Below are 22,027 nucleotides of genomic sequence, written 5' to 3' on the forward strand. Positions count from 1 at the left end.
AAACACACACACAGATAATATTCTGCCACCTAAATCTCTCAGATCTGCTTTTCTCCCACACTCACTGCCACTACCTTTGTCCAAGCCTGCACTGACTCTCACCTGGCTGACTACAGTAGCCTTATGTCAGTCTTCCTGGTTCTCCTCTTGCCCCTCTCAATGCCTCCTTCACACTGCTACTACAATGAGCTTTGAAAACATCAACACAGACCATGTCAGTGTTCTGCTTAAGAACTTTCAAATTCACAAATTTTACATCTAAGACTCTTCTTGGTTGGTCTCTCTTTTCCCCCAAATATACGATTCACTGCAGCCATTCCAAACTTCTTGGAGTTCCTCAAATGCAGTCTCTATTTACTATTCCATGCCTTCCCACATTTGTCTGTTTCCTTCTTCCCTAATTCCACGTAGTCCAGAAAAATATGGCTTCAATACATTACTATCCCCCGCATCGACACCCTAGTCATATTTTTAGTTACCTCCTTCTGAATACCCATAGCATAGGTCTATCACGGTGCATTTCATTACAAAGTGTGTCTTGCATATGTCCTCCACCAGACTGAGAGCTTTCTGAGGGCAGATACTAAAATATTTGTACCTCTTGTGCCTATATAACATGAATAGCTATTTGATTCTCCTCTTTCTCTCTCCCTCCTTCCCTCTCTCCTTTTCTACACCCAATTCCATTTTAAAGATAAAATGGCAAAAGACAGTATACAGACCGAACTTTAGTCTGAGCCCTACATCACTGATACTTTATAACCAGAAGCCTTACTAAAGAAATAATAAAAGTGTTGCCCACCTTGCAGTCCTCAAGGACATGATCTGAGGCTGTGGTGGGACAGGTGCTCTCTTGTTCAGACATGTAAGTCAGCCTGCTCACACTAGCCTGTGGACTCATCAATTGAGACAACTCATTCTTGCAGGGGGACTTCTGATGATGAGCTGATGAGCCAAAAAATTCTAAAGCACACCTGAAAGAGAGAATACTTTGTGACCAGAGCTGCCCATTCTGTTATTTAACATCATCTACACTAGCAAAAGCCAATCCTACTTTGCCTACAATCTTGTTAATTTACAGACTTTGCTCCAGCTGTAATATAACAACTCAATCACAGATTCATTTCTTTTAACCTTAATTATCTAAAATTATAAATTATATTCCCATTAAATGAAGTATCTGGTAAGCTACTATAAAAGAAAAATGTTCTCTCCCTTTCTTTTTCCTTCCCTTCTCCTCTCTCTAAAAATAAATAAAGAAAAACTTTGGGGAAAAAAATGCGGCATTTTCATTAATAAATTCCATATACAGTCACATAACAATGTTAGCTATTTATTCAAGAAAAATTTTATTGAATACCTAATATAGAGCAATGAACAGAACATTAAAAAACTTCTGCCCTCAAAGAGTAAAGATAAAAAAAAACATATAGATAATGTGCTGCTGATAGGAATATAAAGTGGTACAAATTCAGTAATACATATCAGAGTCCCCTTGACTCAGGTACTCTATACCAGGGATGAAGAATATCCTGGGTATTCTCACTCATTGGGTGAATCAAACTCATTTTCACTGGGGGCCACATCAGCCTTGTGGCTGCCTTCAAAGGGCTGAATATAATTTTAGGACTGTATAAATGTAACTACTCCTTAACAGTTAAGCGAGAGCTCTGCCCTGCCGCTGGATAGAAACAAGGTGCCAGGCTGGATAAAACAAGGTGGAGGGCTGGATTTGGCCCACAGGCCTTGTGTTTGCCACCTGTGTTCAATATCCACAAATTTATCCTAAGAAAAACTTAACGCTGCCCTGGCTGGTGTGGCTCAATGGATTGAGCAACGGCCTGCAAACTGAAAGGTCACCAGTTCTATTACCAGTCAGAGCACATGCCTGGGTTGTTGGCCAGGTCCCCAGTAGGGGGCACACAAGAGGAAACCACACACTGATGTTTCTCTTTCTCCCTCCCTTCCCCTGTCTAAAAATAAATAAATAAAATCTTTAAAAAAGAAAAAGAAAAACCTAATGCTAATTATTTGCTAAAACAGAAACTGGGCAATACAAATTTTGGCAAACACTTAAGTCATGGTGCTGAATATAATTCTTTGACTCAGAAAGATATTTATAATTTTTTAAGTAAAAAAAACTACAAACACCCTGGCTGGTGTAGCTCAATAGATTGAGTAGAGGCTGCAAACCAAAGGATAGCCAGTTTGATTCCCAGTCAGGGCACATGCCTGGGTTGCAGGCCAGGTCCCCAGAGGGGGCCACATGAGAGGCAACCACACATTGATGTTTCTCTCCCTCTCTTTCTCCCTCCCTTTCTCTCTCTCTAAAAATAAATAAATAAAATCTTTTAAAAAATACAAAATGCAAATGAAATAAACAGAGATTAGGAAAGGGCCAGATCACTGTAGTGATGGAAAAGTTCTGAAGTTGATAAAGTTCTGATGGTGATAAAGTTCTGATTGTGAAGGTGGCTATACAAATTCACACCTATGATAAAATGACACTGAATCCTACCCACACATTGCACCCATGGCAAGTTCCTAATTGTGATATTGTGCTATAATGTGTGACGTAAACACTGAGGGAAACTGGGTGAAGGGTACACAGGATCTCTCTACACTATCTTTGCAACTTCTATGAAACTATAATTATTCTAAAATAAAAAGTTCTTAAAGAAAAGATCAAAGGGAAAATAAATGCAGAAGTCAAGGAAAACAGATCTATTACTATAACTAAACAAGTATAGGATACAGTGATAAATCAAAATGTAAATGAAATACACTGATTAAAAAAGTAGGAATTATGTAACTAAAACAAAAGTGGAAAGGGAGAAAACAAGTTCACTAATTCTCATTGGTAATAAATAGTGTTATGGGTTGAATTGTGCTCTCTGCTCCCGTAAAAGATATGTTGGACCAATTAAAAAATGGGCAAAGGACCTGAATAGACACTTCAAAGAGGACATATTGATAGCCAACAGATATAGGAAAAGATGTTCAATGTCACTAATCAGAAGAAAAATGCAAATTAAAACCACAATGAGATACCATCTCACATTTTTCAGAATGACCATTTGCCTTTTGACCCAGCGATCCCACTTTTGGCAATATATATGAAGGAACCCAAAACATTAATTTGAAAGAACACAAACACCCCTATGTTCATTGCAGCATTATTTACAATCACCAAGATATGGAAGCAGACCAAGTGTCTATTAATAGATGAGTGGATGAAACAACTATGGGACATTTACGAAATGGAATGCAATTAAACCATAAAAAAGAAGAAAGGTTTACCCTTTGCAACAGTGTGGGTAGACCTGGAGAAAATTATGCTAAGTGAAATAAGCCAGTCAAAGACAAATACCATATGATTTTACTCATAAGTAGAATCTAATGAACAGACTGAAAACCCATAGAAAACAGAGACAAACCCATAGATGGAGAGCAGATGACAGCTAGTGGCAAGGGGGAGGGTTAGGAGGTGGAGGGATGGGGCAAAAAGGAAAAAGAACTCATGGACATGGACAACAATGTGATGGATTGCTGGGGGAGAGGGAGGAGTACCAGTGGACTAAATGGTAATGGAAAAAATACAATACAGATTTAAATTAAGAACAAAAGATACGTTGGAGACTTAATCCCTAGTGCCTCAGAATGTGACCGTATTTGGAAATGGGGTCATTGCAGATGTGCAGTCAAACCTAGGTTCTCAAACGTTTCCCATCTTGAACAATTCAGTTCAGGACCAAGCTGTTCAGTGAAAAAATATACCAGTCGTTGAAGAAAACTTTGGTTTTCAGCCCAACAACACTTTCATGCTAATACAATAGAACTGCTATTCTCAAACTTAATTTGTTCAATTTGCAATTAAAGAGGTAGAAAAAGAGAGAAGACAGGATATTCCTACTTCATAAATCAAGGACATGCTTAAGAAATGGGGAGAAATGCAAAGTTTTATTGAGAAATATCACCCTGACAAAGAAGTAGCAAACCATACAATAAACATGTTCAATGACAATGCAGTGTTTCACTTCAGGCAAGTATTAAAATGTTGGCAAAAACATCACTGGATAGTTTTTTAGTGAAACAGACGCTGAGTGAGCCAAGAACAGCTAGCTACCTGATGTTTTTATAGAAGGGGACTCCCACTGCAAACAATAACATCCCTCCATCCCACCTCTCCATATTCAGAAATCAATAGCTCTCAATATAAAGGTAAGTTCTACTGTGTACAAAAATTTTCATTTTTTACTGTACATTTTATTTCCTTGTTGATAAATTTTCATTTACATTCCATGTCCTTTTTGTTTTTAAAGTGTTTATAGGTTAAAGAGTATATTTGGCATGTACTGTATATAAGAAAGGTTAAACAGAATCATTTTGAGGTCTAGAATGGATTAATACAACTTACATTATTTCTAATAAAAAAATGATTCAGTTTCTGAACAAATTGCTTCTCAAAAAGCCTTGTGGAACAAGTTAAGTTTGAGAACTGAGGTTCCACTGTAATTAGTTAAGATAATGTCATAATAAAGTAGGCTGGGCCCTTAATCCAACATAAATGATGTCCTTAGAAGAAATGTGGACACTCAAAAGACAGGCATGTGAATGCAGAGACAGAGGTTAGAGTGATGCGTCTACAAGCCAATGAATGGCTAATGCTACCATAAGCTCAAAGAGATAAGGAAGGATCCTCCCCTAAAGGGTTAAAAGAGAACATGACCCTGGACTCCTAGCCTACAGATTACAAGACAATAAATTTCTGCTGTTTTAAACCACCCAGTTGTGGTACTTTGTTATGGCAGTCATTGGCAAACTAATACAGCTGAGAATCAAAGAACATCATTTAAAAACTGGCAAAGCAAGTGTCTGAAGTAGAAGCATATTTATTAACAGTATAAAGATAAATATTCATATAATTTTATAGGCAAATATTAGTGGAGAGAGGAAGGAGGAAAATCAGTAGATGACATCAAAGTCAGATGATCTTCAAATATGGTTGGGCTGGATGACTTCTAATATCTTCTAAACGATGAAATTAACTGTTAAATAAGAGGTGGCTGTGTATATGAAACACTATTTCGAAATGAGGCATTTAGGAGTTAATGATAGGAAAGAATTAAGCTCTCCAGGGATAGTTAGCTCTACCTTACCCATACCATTTCAGATGAACATGCAAAACTTCAAGGGCAATTTGGAAAACAACAGGTAACACTGAAATAAAATATAATTTCAATGTTTTACAATATTAAACATTTTTTATAATTTCACTGTTTAGGTAAATTTTTTCTATTTATTAAAATCTTTCAATATGGAAACATAAAAGAGCCTTTATAAAGCCATAGGAAAAAAATTCATAAATTAAACTTAATGAACTTTCTATGTAGTAAAAAAAAAACTATTTAAAAAAGAATTCTAAAAACTAGGAACTATAACTCATATCCCAAATAAAGGACTACTTGTTCTTCCTAATATACCAAGGGCTCCTAGAAGTGGACATGAAAAAGACTAACAGTCCATGAGAAAAATGGGCAACCAACATGATAGTTACTTGATAGATATGGAAATATAAATATAAAGGAAAATATGTTCATCATTACACACAAAAAAATATGAATTAAAGTTATATTGACATACTATTCTTTTTCACCTTTTTCAACAATCCAAAAATTTGACATTCCGTTGGTGAGGCTAGAGAAAATGGATCTCTACTATACTGTTGGTAGAAAAACAGAACCTCAATAAGGGGATTTTATTAATTTAAATATGAATACAAACATATGTACCCTTTGACCCAACAATCTCATTTCCAGGAATTTATCCTATCGACATATTTTCACATGTCCAAAGTGATAAGAATACAGATAAGGCTGTAATAAATAATCCTGTATAGTAAAAATTAAATGTGTAAAGGACCATATATTGACCATAAAAAGGTAAGAAAACAAGAATATATATTCATATTTGGACTTCCGACCAAGATGGAGCATAGGTAGATATGCTTTTATTCCTCGCACAACCAAAAGAAGGACAACAACAAATTAAAAAACACAAAAGACCCAGAACTAAAAGAAAACTGAACTGTATGAAAGTCCGACAGCCAAGGAGTTAAACATTCATCCAGACTGGTAGGAGGGTGGGAGATGAGCAGCCAGAAAGGACACAATCCATGGCAAGGTGACAGACTGGGTGGGTAAGCCAGCAGCTGACAGACCAGGCAGTCCCAAATCTGTGTGCTATAAGCCAGAAGGAATAACTGGGGGGCAAGAGAGACCTCACAACCCAGGTTTCCACCGCAGGAAACTAAAACCTCAAAACCTCAGGCAATAAAAACCTATGGGGGTTGCAGCAGTTGGAGAAACTCCCAGCCTCACAGGAGAGTTCAATGGAGAAACCCACAGGGTCAGTCCTAGAATGTATACAAATCGACTCACCTGGGAATCAGCACCAGAAGGAACCAAATTGCTTATAGGTATCAGAGGAAGTGACTGAAACCAGCCGAGAGCCAAGCAAGTGGCATTGTTCCCTCTCTGACTCTTTCCCCACATACAGCTCCACAACCCAGCAACCTGGGTTACCCTGCCCTGATGAATACCTAACTCTCCGCCCCTTACTACCTAAAAGGTGCTAAAAAAAAAAAAAAAAAAAAAAAAAAGGCCCAAATGAAAGAACAGATCAAAGCTCCAGAAAAAAATACAACTAAGCCATGAAGAGATAGCCAACCTATCAGATGCAGAGTTCAAAACACTGGTAATCAGGATACTCACAGAAATGGTTGAGTATGGTAGCAAAATAGAGGGAAAAGTAAAGGATATACAAAAGTGAAATAAAGAAAAATATACAGGGAACCAACAGTGAAGGGAAGGAAACTGGGACTCAAATCAATGATTTGGGGCAGAAGGAAGAAATAAACATTTGACCAGAACAGAATAAAAAAATAAGAATTCAGAAAAATGAGGAGAGGCTTTAGCAACCTCTGGGACAACTTTAAACTTTCCAACATCCGAATCATAGGAGTACAAGAAGAAGAGGAAGAGCAAGAAATTAAAAACTTATTTGAAAAAATAATGAAGGAGAACGTCCCCAATCTGGAAAAGGAAATAGACCTCCAGGATGTCCAGAAAGCTCAGAATCGCAAGAAACTGGACCCAAGGAGGAACAAACTAAGGCACACCATATTAAATTACCTAAGATTAAAGGTAAGGAGAGAATCTTAAAAGCAGCAAGAGAAAAAGAGAGTTACCTACAAAAGAGATGCCACAAGACTATCAGCTGATTACTCAAAGAAATTTTACAGGCAAGAAGGGAACAAGTATTCAAATTCAGGACTGCCAGCCAAGATGGAGGCATAGATAGATACACTTTGCCTCCTCGCACAACTAAAAGAAGGGCAACAATAAATTTAAAAACAAAAAATAACCACAACTTCCAACAGAAACATTGAACTGTATGGATGTCTGACAACCAAGGAGTTAAATAAGAAACATTCATCCAGACCAGTAGGAGGGGCAGAGATGGGCAGCATGGTCAGAGAGGTCTCACTGCAAGGCAGCAGCTGGAGAACACAGGCGGGTGAGGCAGCAGTTGGCAGACCAGTCCAGGTGGTGGCTCATGGACCAGGCGGTCCCACATTTGCTTGCAGACAAACCAGGAGGAACCACTGAGGAGCAAGACAGACCGTGCAACCCAGGGTTCCAGCGCAGGGAAATAAAGCTACAAAACCTCTGTCTGTAAAAACCGGTGGAGGTTGCGGCAACAACAGAAGCTCCCAGCCTCACAGAAGAGTTCGTTGGAGAGACCCACAGGGTACCAGAATGCACACAAACCCATCCACCCGGGAATTAGCACCAGAAGGTTCCAATTTGCTTGTGGGTAATGGGGGAAGTAACTGAAAGCTGGTTGAGAGCCTAGCAAGTGGCATTGCTCCTTCTTGGACCCCTCCCCTACATAAAGCATCACAATGCAAAGTGTGTTGCCCTGCCCTAGCGAATACCTAAGGCTCTGCTGCCTAATACATAACAGGCATGCCAAGACAAAAAGAATATGGCCTAAATGAAAGAACAGATCAAAGCTCCAAATATAGAACTAAGTCATGAAGACTAGCCAACCTAGGCAAGAATGGGCTAGAAAGAAGTATTCAAATGCATGAAAGACAAGGACTTACATCCAAGAATCCTCTCCCCAGCAAAGTAATCATTTAGAATGGAAGGGCAGATAAAGTGCTTCCCAGAAAAGTCAAGTAAAAGGAGTTTATCACCACCAAACCCTTATTATATGAAATATTAAAGGGGTTTATCTATGAAAAAGAAGTTGATCAAAAATACGAACAGTAAAATGACAACAAACTCACAACTATCAACAACTGAACCTAAAAAAACCAAAATGAAACAAAAACAAAAAACAATGCAAACAACTAGAACAGGAGCAGAATCACAGAAATCGAGATCACCTGGAGGGTTATCAGCAGGGAGGGGGAAGAATGGGAAAAGGCACAAGGAATAAGAAGTATAAATGGTAGGCACAAAATAGACAGGGGGAGGTTAAAAATAGTATAGAAAGTGGAGAGGCCAAAGAAGTTATATGTACAACCCACGTACATGAACTAGGGGGTGGGGGAGAATGTTGGTGGGAGGTGGGATACAGGACTGAGGGGGATAAAAGGGAGAAAAAAATGGGACAACTGTAGCATAATCAATAAAATATACTTAAGAACACATATTCGTATTTGCTTATAAATGCATAAAGAAACCCTAAAAGAATACCTAAGAAACTAGTAACAGCCATTCTCTGTTAAGGGATCTGGGGAACTAGGCAGATGAGAACAGCATAATGAAGGGAAATATGCCCACACGCACATGTGCATCTATCCATGAATACACATAAAATACATTTTTAAAACAATTTATACACTGTTCAAAAATTACATATACAGACACATATATACCCATATACATGCATAAGTTTTGAATAATGTTAACTTATGGTCTTTTCAAAAACTTAAATTTTAAAAAGTTCTTATAACTTGAAGGTTAAGTTAGTTTACACCCATCCTTTTAAACTTGTCCCTAAAACCTACGAAACAGGATTCTTATTCCAACTCTTGAAAAGGCATTTACTGCCCTAATGGGTATGCCTCAACTGGTAAGGCATTGTATCATAAAGCAAAAGGTCTCTGGTTCAATTCCAAATTCACAGTCAGGACACATACCTGGGTTGCAAGTTCAGTTCCATGTCAGGGTGCATACTAGGGGCAATTGATCAATGTTTCTCACAATACTGTTTCTCTCCCTGTTCTTCTCTCTCCCTTTCCCTCTCTCTAAAAATAAATAAAATCTTTTTTCTTCCAAAAAAAAAGAAAAGCATTAAAAATGCAAATACTGTAAGATTTTTAGAAGTCCAAAGTTATGTTATTTAAAATTACGATCAGAACAGTGAAATCAAAACTCTCACCACATATTGAAGTTAAGAGTGCAAGTCTTTAAGACACTCTAGAAATAATTGGCTAATACGGACAGCCTTCAAATAGACTTACTCTCAACCTGGTAATTTCACTTCTAAATATCTATCCTAAGGAAATCAATTGCAATTGGGTAGACCAGACCAGAAGTCCCTGGAAAACAGAGGAGACTGCAGGTCCAAGGGACCAGTCCGCCCAACCTGCAGAAAGGCGGTGGGGAGAGAAGGGTACCCACAGAACAGAAGGCAAATTACTTATGGCATATTGCACAACAAAGACAGATTAACATAGCCTTCAGGAAGGCATGGGCTATGGAAGGAGGATGCTGCCCAGGGCAAACTGAAACAAAGACAATGTGACTGTGAGGGCTTGCACCGGCAGTTATTCATGACATAGTGGTGGGGGTGGTTCCAACAGACACTGCTTGAACTGCAAGGGCCCAATGCCCCACCCTGGATGGACAGATGCATGTGCACCTCTGTGTGGTTGGGAAACTTTTTCCCTGACACAGATGGCAGTCAAAGAGGGTCAAAGACACCAGGGGCTGAAAAAAAAAGGCAAATACTGACTCACCCTAGGAAAAAGTAGACACTCCCACTGGCTTCCTACACATGTAAGATTTCAGGAGGGCCTTATAAAGGGCAGAAAAGCTTTTTCTTTCTCACACTCTTGGTACAGGCACTTGGTACCAAAAAGTCAAACTCTTATTTTAGAACTTGGTGCAAGCTCCTTCTCTGGGCTTTTGGCATCTGGATATTCTGGGCCTCTGGCCCTGCTCCCTGCATGGATGGGAACGCTCATGAGACCAGGAAGATGCCAGGCCCACCAGGTACACAGACCCCATATGGGTGACTACTGCTGAAGTAAGAGTCCCACACTGGGACATGGGCCACCCTGGGCACCAACCTTGGGGACACAATGCATAGCACACGGGTCCTGGACCACTACATGGAGACTGAGAGCAGCACACTCCAGATGCAGAAGGAGAGAGCTTCTGCGAGAAGATGGTGACTCTGAAACTGACAAATGCACATGCCAGAGAGGATGGAGACCTGTTTGCATGACTGGCTGATGGGCAGATAAAGTATGGGGAACTTCTGAGCATAGTTCTGGCTTGTAGCCTTTCGGGTAACAAGGGAAGTTCTGGGTCTTGTGGGAGAGAAGGGCTCTGAGCAGGAGTGCTCTCAGCTTGGAACCCTGTTAATAAAAACCTATTTCCTTCAACACAAATCATTGGGTCATACAGAAGAGCAACAAGTGGCCAGCCAAAGCCCAGTTTGCACGGTTATATGGTCAAAACACAGAAAAAATGTTATGAGCAAATTCGTCTATCTCCTCTATCACTAAAATGGCAAAAACAGTACACAGTATCAACCTGTACCTACCAGAAGCATGTAAACCACCACAGATCCATTATTCAATCTGTAACATTATTAATTTTCATTCATTCATTCATTCATTCATTGAGAGAGAGGAAGAGAGGAGGAGAAACATCAATGTGCCAGAGAAACAGTCATCGGTTTCCTCTTTGTACGCCCCTAACTGGGGAGCTGGCCCACATCCCAGGCATGTGCCCTGACTGGGAATCAACCAATGACTTTTTAGTTCTCAGGCCAGCACACAATCAATCCATTGAGACACACCACCCAGGGATAATTTTCTTTTAAATACAGGGAATTATTATAATAAGTGAAAAACAAGAGTATAAAAATTTGCACACAAAAATGGCTTGAATGAAATTCACAAAACATTTACAGCAGTTACCTTTGAATGATGAACCTATAATTAATTTTCTTCTGTATACTTTTTTCCAACTTTCTTATACTGAACATGTATTTTTTTTTTTCAAGTACCTACCCTGATAAACTTGTTCCAGAAATTTCACTAGGAGAAGAATGACTCAGTGGGGAAGTTGAAGGTCTGAAGCTATCCTGGTCATCTTCTGAACGATGTCCACCATGCTCAGGAGGATTTTTCAAATCTATGAGAAAGGTGTACTTTTTAATGAGAATGGGGGAAAAAAAACTTGCATAATTTTTTTAATGTGATTGATTACTGATACTTACCAACATTTTTAGGTGAGATTAAGAAATGGTTTCCAAAAGTCACATGCTTTTCACTGTTACTTGTTTCACTAACATATTCATTTTGCCTCTGATTTTCTCTATTATTTTTCATTTCTTCACACTCTTCTGACAGCCAAAAGGATGTTACTCTGGGGCTCTTTACTAATGAATAACTATTAGATGTTGAATTGGATATTGAGGTAACTTTTTCACTGTTACCAATATCTGGTAATTTGTCATCAATGGAATGTGTCTTCACATCAACTACAGCATTCTCACACACTCTTATACTAGTAAGAACTGAATTTGAAGAGTTTATTGTTCTAAATGATTCCTTGTTTTCGCTCTCTCTGTTTTCACCATAAAAAATAGCTGCTGTATTTTCTTCTGATTCCCTTACACTTATACTAGAAGCACCTACATCCACTGTATGGATGTCCTCTGTCGTCCCTTCTTTTGGCAAAGATAAATCCCAAATATCAGACACACCAGCTCTTGAAAACTTTTCCAGTCCACTTTTGCAACTACTAAGTTCTGTTTTTTTAAGGTATTTCTCCATATCAAATGCACTAGATCCATTACTTTTTTCTGAATCATTAGATAAGAAATGAGACAAAACCAAAGAGCCCTTTTGTTTATCATCCTCCTGCAAGGTCTTCTCTCTGGTTTTATTTGAAAGTGCCTTGATCATGGCAGCAAGTTGGGAAGGATCAGTACTCACTGATGCATTTGCAATAGCTGAAGCAATTGTACTTATCCTGAGTATAGAATCACCACCCTCAGGAAGCTTGTCTTTGCAGCTTTGGGGTTTGCTGTTCATGAAGAAAGTGTCCTAGGAATGAGAATATTTACATCAGATAAATTTATTTCAGTTCTCTAGACAGGCACATATTAGTTTAATCTTTATTTATAAGTGCTACACAAGATTTAACAGCACCAAGAAATTAGTAGTATAACAGTTAAACATCCTAAAGAAATAAGACAGCTTTTATCAACTTTAATCCAATAGTGGATTACATATATAATCCACTATCCAATCTTTTAACAATTATCAATTGTTTAAAAAAAAAAAACCTTCTTGAATAAAATGATGTTAAACTTGAATAAGAGAAGAATTTAAAGCCAATATATTCAGATAAGAAGACTGAGAAGCCAATGTGCCAGGGTAACTGCCACGTATTGTTCCTGATAATTTCATTAAATTGTTAGAATAATTTATAGGCAAGATATTAATAGGAATCATGGGTAAAAACTGAAATGGAACCAGAGCAAAGAAATGAGCTTAATATTCAGATGTGCAAGTAAAGACTTCTGCCTCCATGTTTTCCTGAACCACTACATGGAGGCTGAGAACAACACACCCCGCATCCTGAAGGAGAGAGCTGCTGAGAGAGGATGGTGACTCTGAAACCCACAAGAGCACCTTCCAGAGGGGATGGAGATCTGTTTGCGTGACTGGCTGATGGACAGATATAGGGAACTCTGGCCATGGGTTTGGCTTGTAGCCTTTTGGGGAGCAAGGGAAATGATGGTTCTCACTAGAGAGGAGGGCTCTGAGTAGGACTGCTCTCAGACACCCCCCCCCCCGGCCCCCGCTCCAAGGTTGGAACCCTGTTAATAAAAACCTGTTTCCTTCAACACTTAAAAAAAAAAAAAAAAAAAAGACTTCTGCCTCCACTAATAGCAGACAAAGTTATTCAAATGAACTTTTACTGAGAGCAGTAAGATTTGGAGAGCATATTCAGAGATATCCCTTAAAAGGCATCAGAGAGATTTAAAAATAAATAAATAAATAAATAATAGAACTCTGAGGTAAAAATTCAAAAGAAAGAAGGACAAAAAGGTAAGTCCATTAAGGAAGATGCTTTTCCATTGGGGATCTGCTGCTTCAAAAGGAGGTAGCTGGTTAAACTTAAAAAAAAAGCTGAGCAAAGCTATTATTATCAAAGTAAGGATATAAAACCTAGTTCAGAATCTGCCAATTGTGGGAGGGGTGGACCTGGCCAACATTGTACTTTAGGAAAACACTAGAAAGGGCTCCCCACTAGGAGGAAGGGGGAAGAAAAATTAAACTAATCCTGGTGAGGACTATGGCTCAGCTCTAAATCAGCACAGTCTCTGAAACTGGATTAAAGTGATCTCAGAGTGCTAGAGTTCTCTGCTCCATTTCAGATGCAAATATAAATCCTGTGAATAAGTTTTCCTATAAAAGCACACCCCTCAATCAACGACTGATACACGATGTTCCAAGATAATGTGGCCCAAACCCAAGAAAAATGGCCTGTGGAAGACCCAGAACACATCAGACTCCAAAACACAACCAAATCTAAAATCAAAACATAAACAACTAAAATATAAGATCTAACATAAAATCTAAAACATAATTAAGGAAGTAAAAGACAGCACTGACGATTTCCGAATGAGATGGAGGCACAGGTAGACATATTTTGTCTCCTCACACAACCAAAAGAAGGACAACAACAAATTTAAAAACAAAAAAAAAACAATAAGAGCTGCCAGAAAATAGAAGCGTATGGAAGTCAGACAACCAAGGAGTAAAAGGGGAAACATTCATTCAGATTGGCAGAAGGCATGGAGATGGGCAGCTGGAGCAGAGACGACATGCGGGAAGGTGGTGGCTGGACAACGGGGTAGGCAAGGAGGCAGCCTGCAGAGCCGGTGGTCTCACATTCGCATGCAGATAAACCAGGAGGAACAACTGGAGAGTGAGACAGAACACGCAACCCAGCGTTCCAGCACAAGGAAATAAAGACTCAAAACCTCTGTCTGTAAAACCCAGTGGTAATTGCAGTACCAGGAGAAACTCCCAGACTCACAGGAGAGTTTGTTGGAGAGACCCACAGGGTCCTACAACCCACACAAGCTCACCCACCAGGACATCAGTACCAGAAGGGCCCAATTTGCTTGTGGGAGGCAGGGGAAGTGACTAAAAGCTATCTGAGAGCCTAATAAGACCTCTCCCCCACATACAGCGCCACAACACAGCAAAGTGGGTTGTCCCATGCTGGCAAATACCTAATACTCTGCCAATTACTAAGTAACAGGTGTGCAGAGACCAAAAAATATGGCCCAAATGAAAGAACAGATCAAAGCTCCAAAAATAGAACTAAGTGATTAAGAAATAGCCAACCTATCAGATGCAGAGTTTAAAACACTGGTAATCAGGATGCTCACAGAAATGGTTGAGTAAGGTCACAAAATAAGAGGAAAAAGTGAAGGCTATGCAAAGTAAAATACAGAAAAATTTACAGGGAACCAACAGTGAAGGAAAGGAAACTGGGAGTCAAATCAACGATTTGGACCAGAAGGAAGAAGTAAACATTCAACCAGAACAGAATGAAGAAGAATTCAGAAAAATGAGGAGAGGCTTAGGAACCTCCAGGACAACTATAAATGTTCCAACATCCAAATCATATGGTGCCAGAAGGAGAAGAGGAAGAGCAAGAAATTGAAAACTTATTTGAAACATAATGAAGGAGAACTTCCCCAATCTAGCAAATGAAATAAGACTTCCAGGAAGTCCAGGAAGCTCAGAGTCCCAAAGAAGTTGCACCCAAGAAAGCACACGCCAAGGCACATCATAATTACATTAGCCAAGATTAAAGGTAAGGAGAGAATCTTAAAAGCAGCAAGAGAAAAGGAGACAGTTACCTACAAAGGAGTGCCCATAAAACTGTCAGCTGATTTCTCCAATGAAACCTTGTAGGCAAGAAAGGGCTGGAAAGAAGTGTTCGAAATCATGAAAGGAAAGGACCTACACCCAAGATTGCTCTATCCAACAAAGCTTTCATTTAGAACGGAAGGGCAGAAAAAGTGCTTCCCAGATAAGGTCAAGTTAAAGGAGTTCAACATCACCAAGCCCTTATTATATGAAATGTTATAGGAACTTAATAAGGAAAAGATGATCAAAAATATGAACAGTAAGATGACAACAAACTTAAAACTATCAACAACTGAACCTAAAAAAAAACACAAAAAACAAAAAAAAACTAAGCAAACAACTAGAAGAGGAACAGAATCACAGAAATGGAGATCACAGGGAGGGTCATCAGAGGGGAGGAGGAGCGGGGAGAATGGGGGAAAAGGTACAGGGAATAAGAAGCATAAATGGCATGTACAATATAGACAGGGGGAGGTTAAGAATATATAGGATATAGAGAAGCCAAAGAACTTATATGTACGACCCATGGACATGAAATAAGGGGGTGGGGAGAAACGCCATTCATACACTCCTTGGTGACATCAAACCCAAACAAGGTTCCTGATGTTGTAATCCTTCCAGAATTGCATCAGTATCTTCCTCAATTGCAGTAATAGCCTCAGAATAGGTCCTCCTCAGGTAGTATGCCTTAAAGCTACTGTAACTCCTTGATCCACTGGTTAGATCAAAGAGGTAGTGTTTGGAGAAACATCACATTGATATTAAGATGAAGAACACCAATAAAAGAAGGATGTCTGAGTGTGCTATCTATAATAAGCAAAATCTTGAAAGATATGTTATTCTCTAAACAGTACTTCTCCATTTCACTGGCATCACTATTTAGGAGGGCATCTTGGAGGAGGTGCTGGGTCACCCATCACTTCTTCTTGCTCTTATGGGACACTGGCAATGCATGTTTACTGTTATACTTGAAGGCCCTGGGGTTCTCATTATGCCAGAACACTAAGGGTTTCAACTGGTAGCCAGCAACACTGACCCAAAGCAAGGCTGTTAACCTTTCCTTTTAAGCCCTGACACCTAACATTCTCTTGGTCTGCTCATGGATCAAAGTCCTTTCAGGCATCTGCTTCCAGAATAGGAAGGTTTCATTCATACTGAATATTTGCTGTATCAAGTAATTTTCCTCCGAAATTTGTTTATTGAAAGTTTCCAAAAACTCTTTAGCTGCCTGTTCATCAGCACTCACAGACTCACCACTAACTTTCAGATTATGTAATGAAAAATGTTTCTTGAATTGTTAAACCACCCAGAGCTAGCGGTAAATTCAACAATGTAGTTGAATCCACCCTTATCTTTCTACACTGCAAACAAATTTTTTGCTTTCCGTGATAATCGTGGTGCTAAGAGGGATTTGCTTCTGTCTCTGGTCTTCAATCCAGATAGTTATAATATTCAAAAATGATTTAATGTAATTCACCTCAATACCAAAAGGAAAAGCCCATGGTCACCTCCTTGAAACACAAAAAAAATCATTTGGCAAGATTCAATCTACTTAGAAGTTAAAAACAAAAACAAAATTAGCAAATAAATGTTAGATGGAAATTTCCTTAATTGATAAAAATACAGTGTACTTAACATTTAAAGATAAAAATACTGAAAAAAACTTTCCCACTCAGTCAAGGAAACCCAACATATTCACTTCTACTTAATATCATTCCAAGGTGCAGTCAAGTAAAGCTAGACAAGTAAATGAAGGTATAAGAATTCGAAAGGAATAAAACTGTAATTCTCAGATGATATAACTATACATATAGAAAAAATCCAAAGAATCTACAGATATTTATTAGTTAAGAGTAAATAGTAAATTTATTACAGTTAATAGTAAATTTGGCTGAACATAAGGTGAGTATATTTTAAAAATGCATTTCTGTTCAGCCACAACAAAAGGAAAATGAAGTTAAGGAAGATAGTATGAAAACAATGTTTCAACAACTTACGAAGAAATCTAACAAAAGATATACAAAAATCTCTACACAAAAGGATTATAAAATACAGAGAGAATTTAAAACTTAAATTGAAGTATGTATCATTTTCATGGATAAGAAGATTCAATATTAGAAAGATGTCAATTTTATTGTTTTATAGATTAAATGCAATCCCAATTAAAAGCTCAACAGGGTTGCTGGTTGGTTGGTTCATGGAAGGTGACAATTTGATTATAAAATATATGCAAAAATTCAAACAGCCAAAAATAGCCAAGATACTTTTAGAGAAGTATAAAAGGGAGGACTCAGTCTATTAAACATCAAGACTTATTATAAAGCTACAATATTCAACAATGTCACATTGACAAAGACATTAGATCCCAAATGTCCATCAACAGTAGAATGGATATATCAAGTGAAAAATATTCATATAAGAATACTACACAGTAATGAAAACAAGCTTCTAACACAGTTGCATCTACAAACATATGTGGGAAAAAAATGAAGAAAAAGAATACATACTACATAATTTCTTATAAGTAAAGTTCTAAAACAGGTGACATTAACATAGTGCTAAGGTCAGACAGGAGGAAGTAGTGTTCAGGAGTGGCAAATAAAGGTTTCCAGACTGTCATCTCTTTCTTGACCTGGTATATGCATGGTATACAAATAATGATAACTCATTGAAAGTTTGTTTAATAAACTCCTTCATATGTTCATTATACACGGATAAAAATGCTTTTAAAAATTTAAAGGACACACAAAATTAAATCGACAAAAAAAGCCAATCATGTATATTGTATGTATTTTTCACAGGACCTTATCCTGATCTTAGACAAGAACTGATGTGGTTTTAGCTGTCCTTCATGAAAGGCTTATGATACCTCTGTTATGCCTTCATTGCCAGTTAATGTGACATCATTTTCATCCACTTGTGAAATACTCTCCAGTTCTTCAGCCTGAAGTGTAACTGATCCTTCACTTAGTTGTGGCTTGGATTGTTCATTTAAATCTCCTGTAGGAAATATACAATATTCAACTTATATCTATACATTAACTCACAGAAATAATCTGTGAGATGAGGATCACTCAACATAATTGCCAAGGAAGAAATCTTTCACTCCAGCTATCAGTCATACTCACAAAAACTGAATAAACATACAGTCACTAAGACAAAAGACCAACCATTGTTAATTTGGCTAAATTCTGCACAGTTTAAACTTTGAACAAAGTGGATTTCAATTCCCCCCCTGCAAATACTGACAAACTCATTTAATATTTTCAGTTCTAAACATTTCACAAATACACAATAAGGTGAATTAAAAAATGATTACTTTTTTTACAATAGTAGAAACTCAACTAATTATATATATGGAGCCTCTTTATTTCAACTCCCCTATTAGAATATAGGTTCTTTAAGGACTGGAGCATATCTTATAAAACTTTATATGCTATGTAGCACCAGGCATTATACTAGCAAAAAGCAGCAGCTCGCTCATTGTATATTAACCGAAAGAATTTGATATTAAGTATTTACCATAGGTATTTATTATACTTATACTACCACAGTCTAAATCTCAAAATACGTCTTTAACTAAAACTCTATCTAAATAGTAAATATAATAGCTATAATTTATTAACTCAGTTGTTTAATAGACTAAGGTTAACTAGCCTATTTGAACAAATTATATTTCATTTATTTTAATTTTTACAGAAGTATTTAGGTAAATTTTGGATGACTTACTTTAAACCAATTTAGGTTTAAAAGGCAACATGGGATTATATAATCAAATCTGTAACTAATACTAAAAAAGTTCTAAGTGGTTTATATTAATACATTTTTACTCATTAAGAATATAGTCACACAACTACTTAATTTACAAGTTTTAAAACAGGTTACAAAAAATTCCTTCATTTAACCCATTACCTGAAAATAGATCATGGTTAAGATGAGCCGTATCTTTTTCCAAATTACTTCTTGATAAATCAGATTTTCCTATTAAAGCAACAGGTTCTCTCTTCTCTGGTGATCTAATAAAATAACCAAATGATGGCTACAAAATAAACATGTGAATTATTTTCTTAATTTTCAATTGCTTTGAGAAATTCTATACTATTTTATTTAATATTGGTAACTTAGCTAAATGAGTTCAACAAAGTAATTTTTTTCTATTTAAACTTAAATTAGTAAAGGTGAACTTTAAAAGTCCAACAGAACCTTTTATTTCCTTACTGCCAGTTATCTTTAGTTATCAGAATATTGTCAAGTAACTTGCCCCTACTAAGAAACCCAAATTAAAACAACCCAGAAATGCCTCTTTGTTCCTTCAGTAAGCACTACTGAGCATCTATTGTGTTGAAACTGTTAATAAACATGAGTGAGAAAAGACAAAATTTCCTGCCTTCCAGGAATTTATAGTATATGAGTATTATATACATAAATACAAAAATCTACATTAAGATTAGATATCTTCCTATTGACTTGAGTGAAAGTTTCAGAAATTTTCATCAATGTTCTATGAGCTTGCTAAAAGGCAGGAAATTCCCACCTGTCTTTTCTTAGAGAAGTTTTCACATGATAGACCTAAAATGTGAATCCATCAGCCCTGGTTGCTATGGCTCAGTGGGTTGGGTGTTGTCTCACAAACCAAAAGGTCACTGGTTCAATTCCCAGTCAGGGCACACGCCTGGGTTGCGGACCAGGTTCCCCAGTTGGGGACGTGCCAGAGGCAACCAACTGATGTTACATCGATGTTTCTCTATCTCTTTCTCCCTCTCTTTCCCTCTCTCTAAAAATAAATAAATAAAATCTTTTAAAAAATGTGAATTCATTAAATGCATTCAATTTTTGGTCAATCTTCACTTGGAAATTTCTTCCCTTTATTCAGCGATTTCAATGCAAGTAACATTTCATAACTAATACCAAAATAGAAATTCCAAATGATAGATCCATTTTTCCATGATCCAGTGTTTTGCTAAACTGTTTAACAGGAATTCAGTTACTCTTCAACTTCACTCACGATGTCAAAAATTCCAATTGATCCTGGCAGCAAAACCCACCTCTCTAAAGTATTTTCATGTTTTAATTTATTGCACAGATTGGACCCACAGTTCACTTTCAAATTTAAGTTCTGTAGATAAACTGTGAGTTCTAACACCATAGCTATTATTTTAAATTATACTCTTAGTGAAATCCAGTATTAATAAACACTCTGTCCAATAACCCTAATTCCCTATATGGAATTTATCGACAAGTCCTTTGACTTTAACTCTAAAAGAACTCTTGAATCCCTAAATTTTTCTGTTTGTTTAGTATCATCCTAGAATCCAGACTTCATTGTGTCTCTTCCCATATACTAAGTCTCTGCCTGCTTCTACTCTTCCTCCAACCAGGCCCCTGACATACAAGGTAGCATTCTGTCACACTTAAGAGATTAGCACAGGTACCACAACAAAGTTGCTCCCTGCCTCCAAGAATTTCTTGCCAATTAATTTCAGGTGAATACAAATCCTACATGGACCCTTCGTGATCTGGCTCTTGCCTACTCTACCATTTAGTTCATCCTACCTTACCCTACTCTCCCACCCACAGTTTAGTTTCAAACTTAAGTTCTATAAATTCACATTAGCTCTATTTGCCTACTTTTTCTTCCTCCAATATAACACTCCAGTCTCCATGTAGTGGGAACAGGTTCCATCCAGATCTTTGACGATTGCCTCCTTCTTTCTCATCATTTAGGTCCCAGTTCAATACCATCTCCTAAGATGTCACCCTGACCATCACAGCTAAAGCAGCACCTTATCCTTACTGGTTCTCCACAGAACTTATCACTATTGCTTGCATTTTTATTTTCTTACATGTATTACATCTTATTAAACCAAACACTCCTATATTTCAAAATATGTTTTTGAGCAACAGTTTAAAAAACCAATTTTTAAATTCCTCCCACCAACCAATTACATAACAATAGCAAATAACAGGTATTCAATATTACTGCATGATAGATTTCGAGCTAAATACTTCACATGCACCATGACATTTAATTCTTATAAAACTCTATAAAATAACATTCCATTTTAGAAATTGGAAAGTTAAGGCATAGAAGAGTTAAATAAATTGTTCCATGTCATAGAACTAGTTAAAAGACAGAGCTAAGACTGGGTTAGTCTAACTATTAAATCAAATATTCTAACAGTGCTGTCTCTGCTGTCTCTATTCTATTCTATTCTGTCTCTGCTGTAGACATACTATGCTATAGGTATTAAATTCAAAATCCATCATAAAATTCAAAATATAATGACTAGTCAATTTAACCACTTCCAGCATGTATTATACTTACTCTTTTCACATTGTAACCACCACCAAGGCAACCAAGAGCTTCAGATCTTTGAGCAAAGAACTCTCCTAAAGATAGACGCAAATAACTGGCATCATCTTTGTTCAAATCTGATGTGCTAAGTGATTTCCTCAACAAATTGTAATTAATTGAAGTTCCCCATGACACATCTCCTAGTGCAAAGGAAGTGTTCTGGGCATCTATATTTTCTTCCTAGAAAGAAAATTATTGTTTCATTTTATTTCCACAGAAAGCCCTTTTTCTATTCTTCTCATGTTCAAAAAAAATAAAACAAACAAAACACAACTAAGAAAATTTAAGCATTTGAATTTTTTTAAAATTTAGACAAATTCAAGCTTAACCAGCTAATACAGTAATGAAGTCCGGGAGAAGAGAAATTTAGTTTTTCAAACTTGAGTTATAATATACATTGTTTTAATATGTTGCTTAATCAAACACTGATTTTCATTAAATATAAATCTTTAGAAATAAAG

General features: G+C 37.3%; 1 protein-coding gene across 8 annotated transcripts in view; it reads right to left on the reverse strand.

The window, feature by feature from the left end:
* Positions 1 to 22,027, reverse strand: part of CEP192 (centrosomal protein 192) — a 131,179-nt gene that overhangs the window by 58,036 nt on the left and 51,116 nt on the right. For all 8 annotated transcript variants that reach the window (XM_024580151.3, XM_045187728.2, XM_045187729.2 and 5 more), the window contains 6 exons: positions 21,537 to 21,746; positions 19,124 to 19,250; positions 18,081 to 18,211; positions 11,530 to 12,361; positions 11,321 to 11,444; positions 803 to 974 (listed from right to left, as the gene is read on the reverse strand). In XM_024580151.3, the coding sequence (XP_024435919.2) occupies positions 803 to 974; positions 11,321 to 11,444; positions 11,530 to 12,361; positions 18,081 to 18,211; positions 19,124 to 19,250; positions 21,537 to 21,746 (1,596 nt within the window). The remainder of the gene's footprint in view (positions 1 to 802; positions 975 to 11,320; positions 11,445 to 11,529; positions 12,362 to 18,080; positions 18,212 to 19,123; positions 19,251 to 21,536; positions 21,747 to 22,027) is intronic.

This window comes from Desmodus rotundus, chromosome 10 (genome assembly GCF_022682495.2).
Source record: "Desmodus rotundus isolate HL8 chromosome 10, HLdesRot8A.1, whole genome shotgun sequence".
In the NCBI taxonomy this organism is placed as follows: Eukaryota; Metazoa; Chordata; class Mammalia; order Chiroptera; family Phyllostomidae; genus Desmodus; species Desmodus rotundus.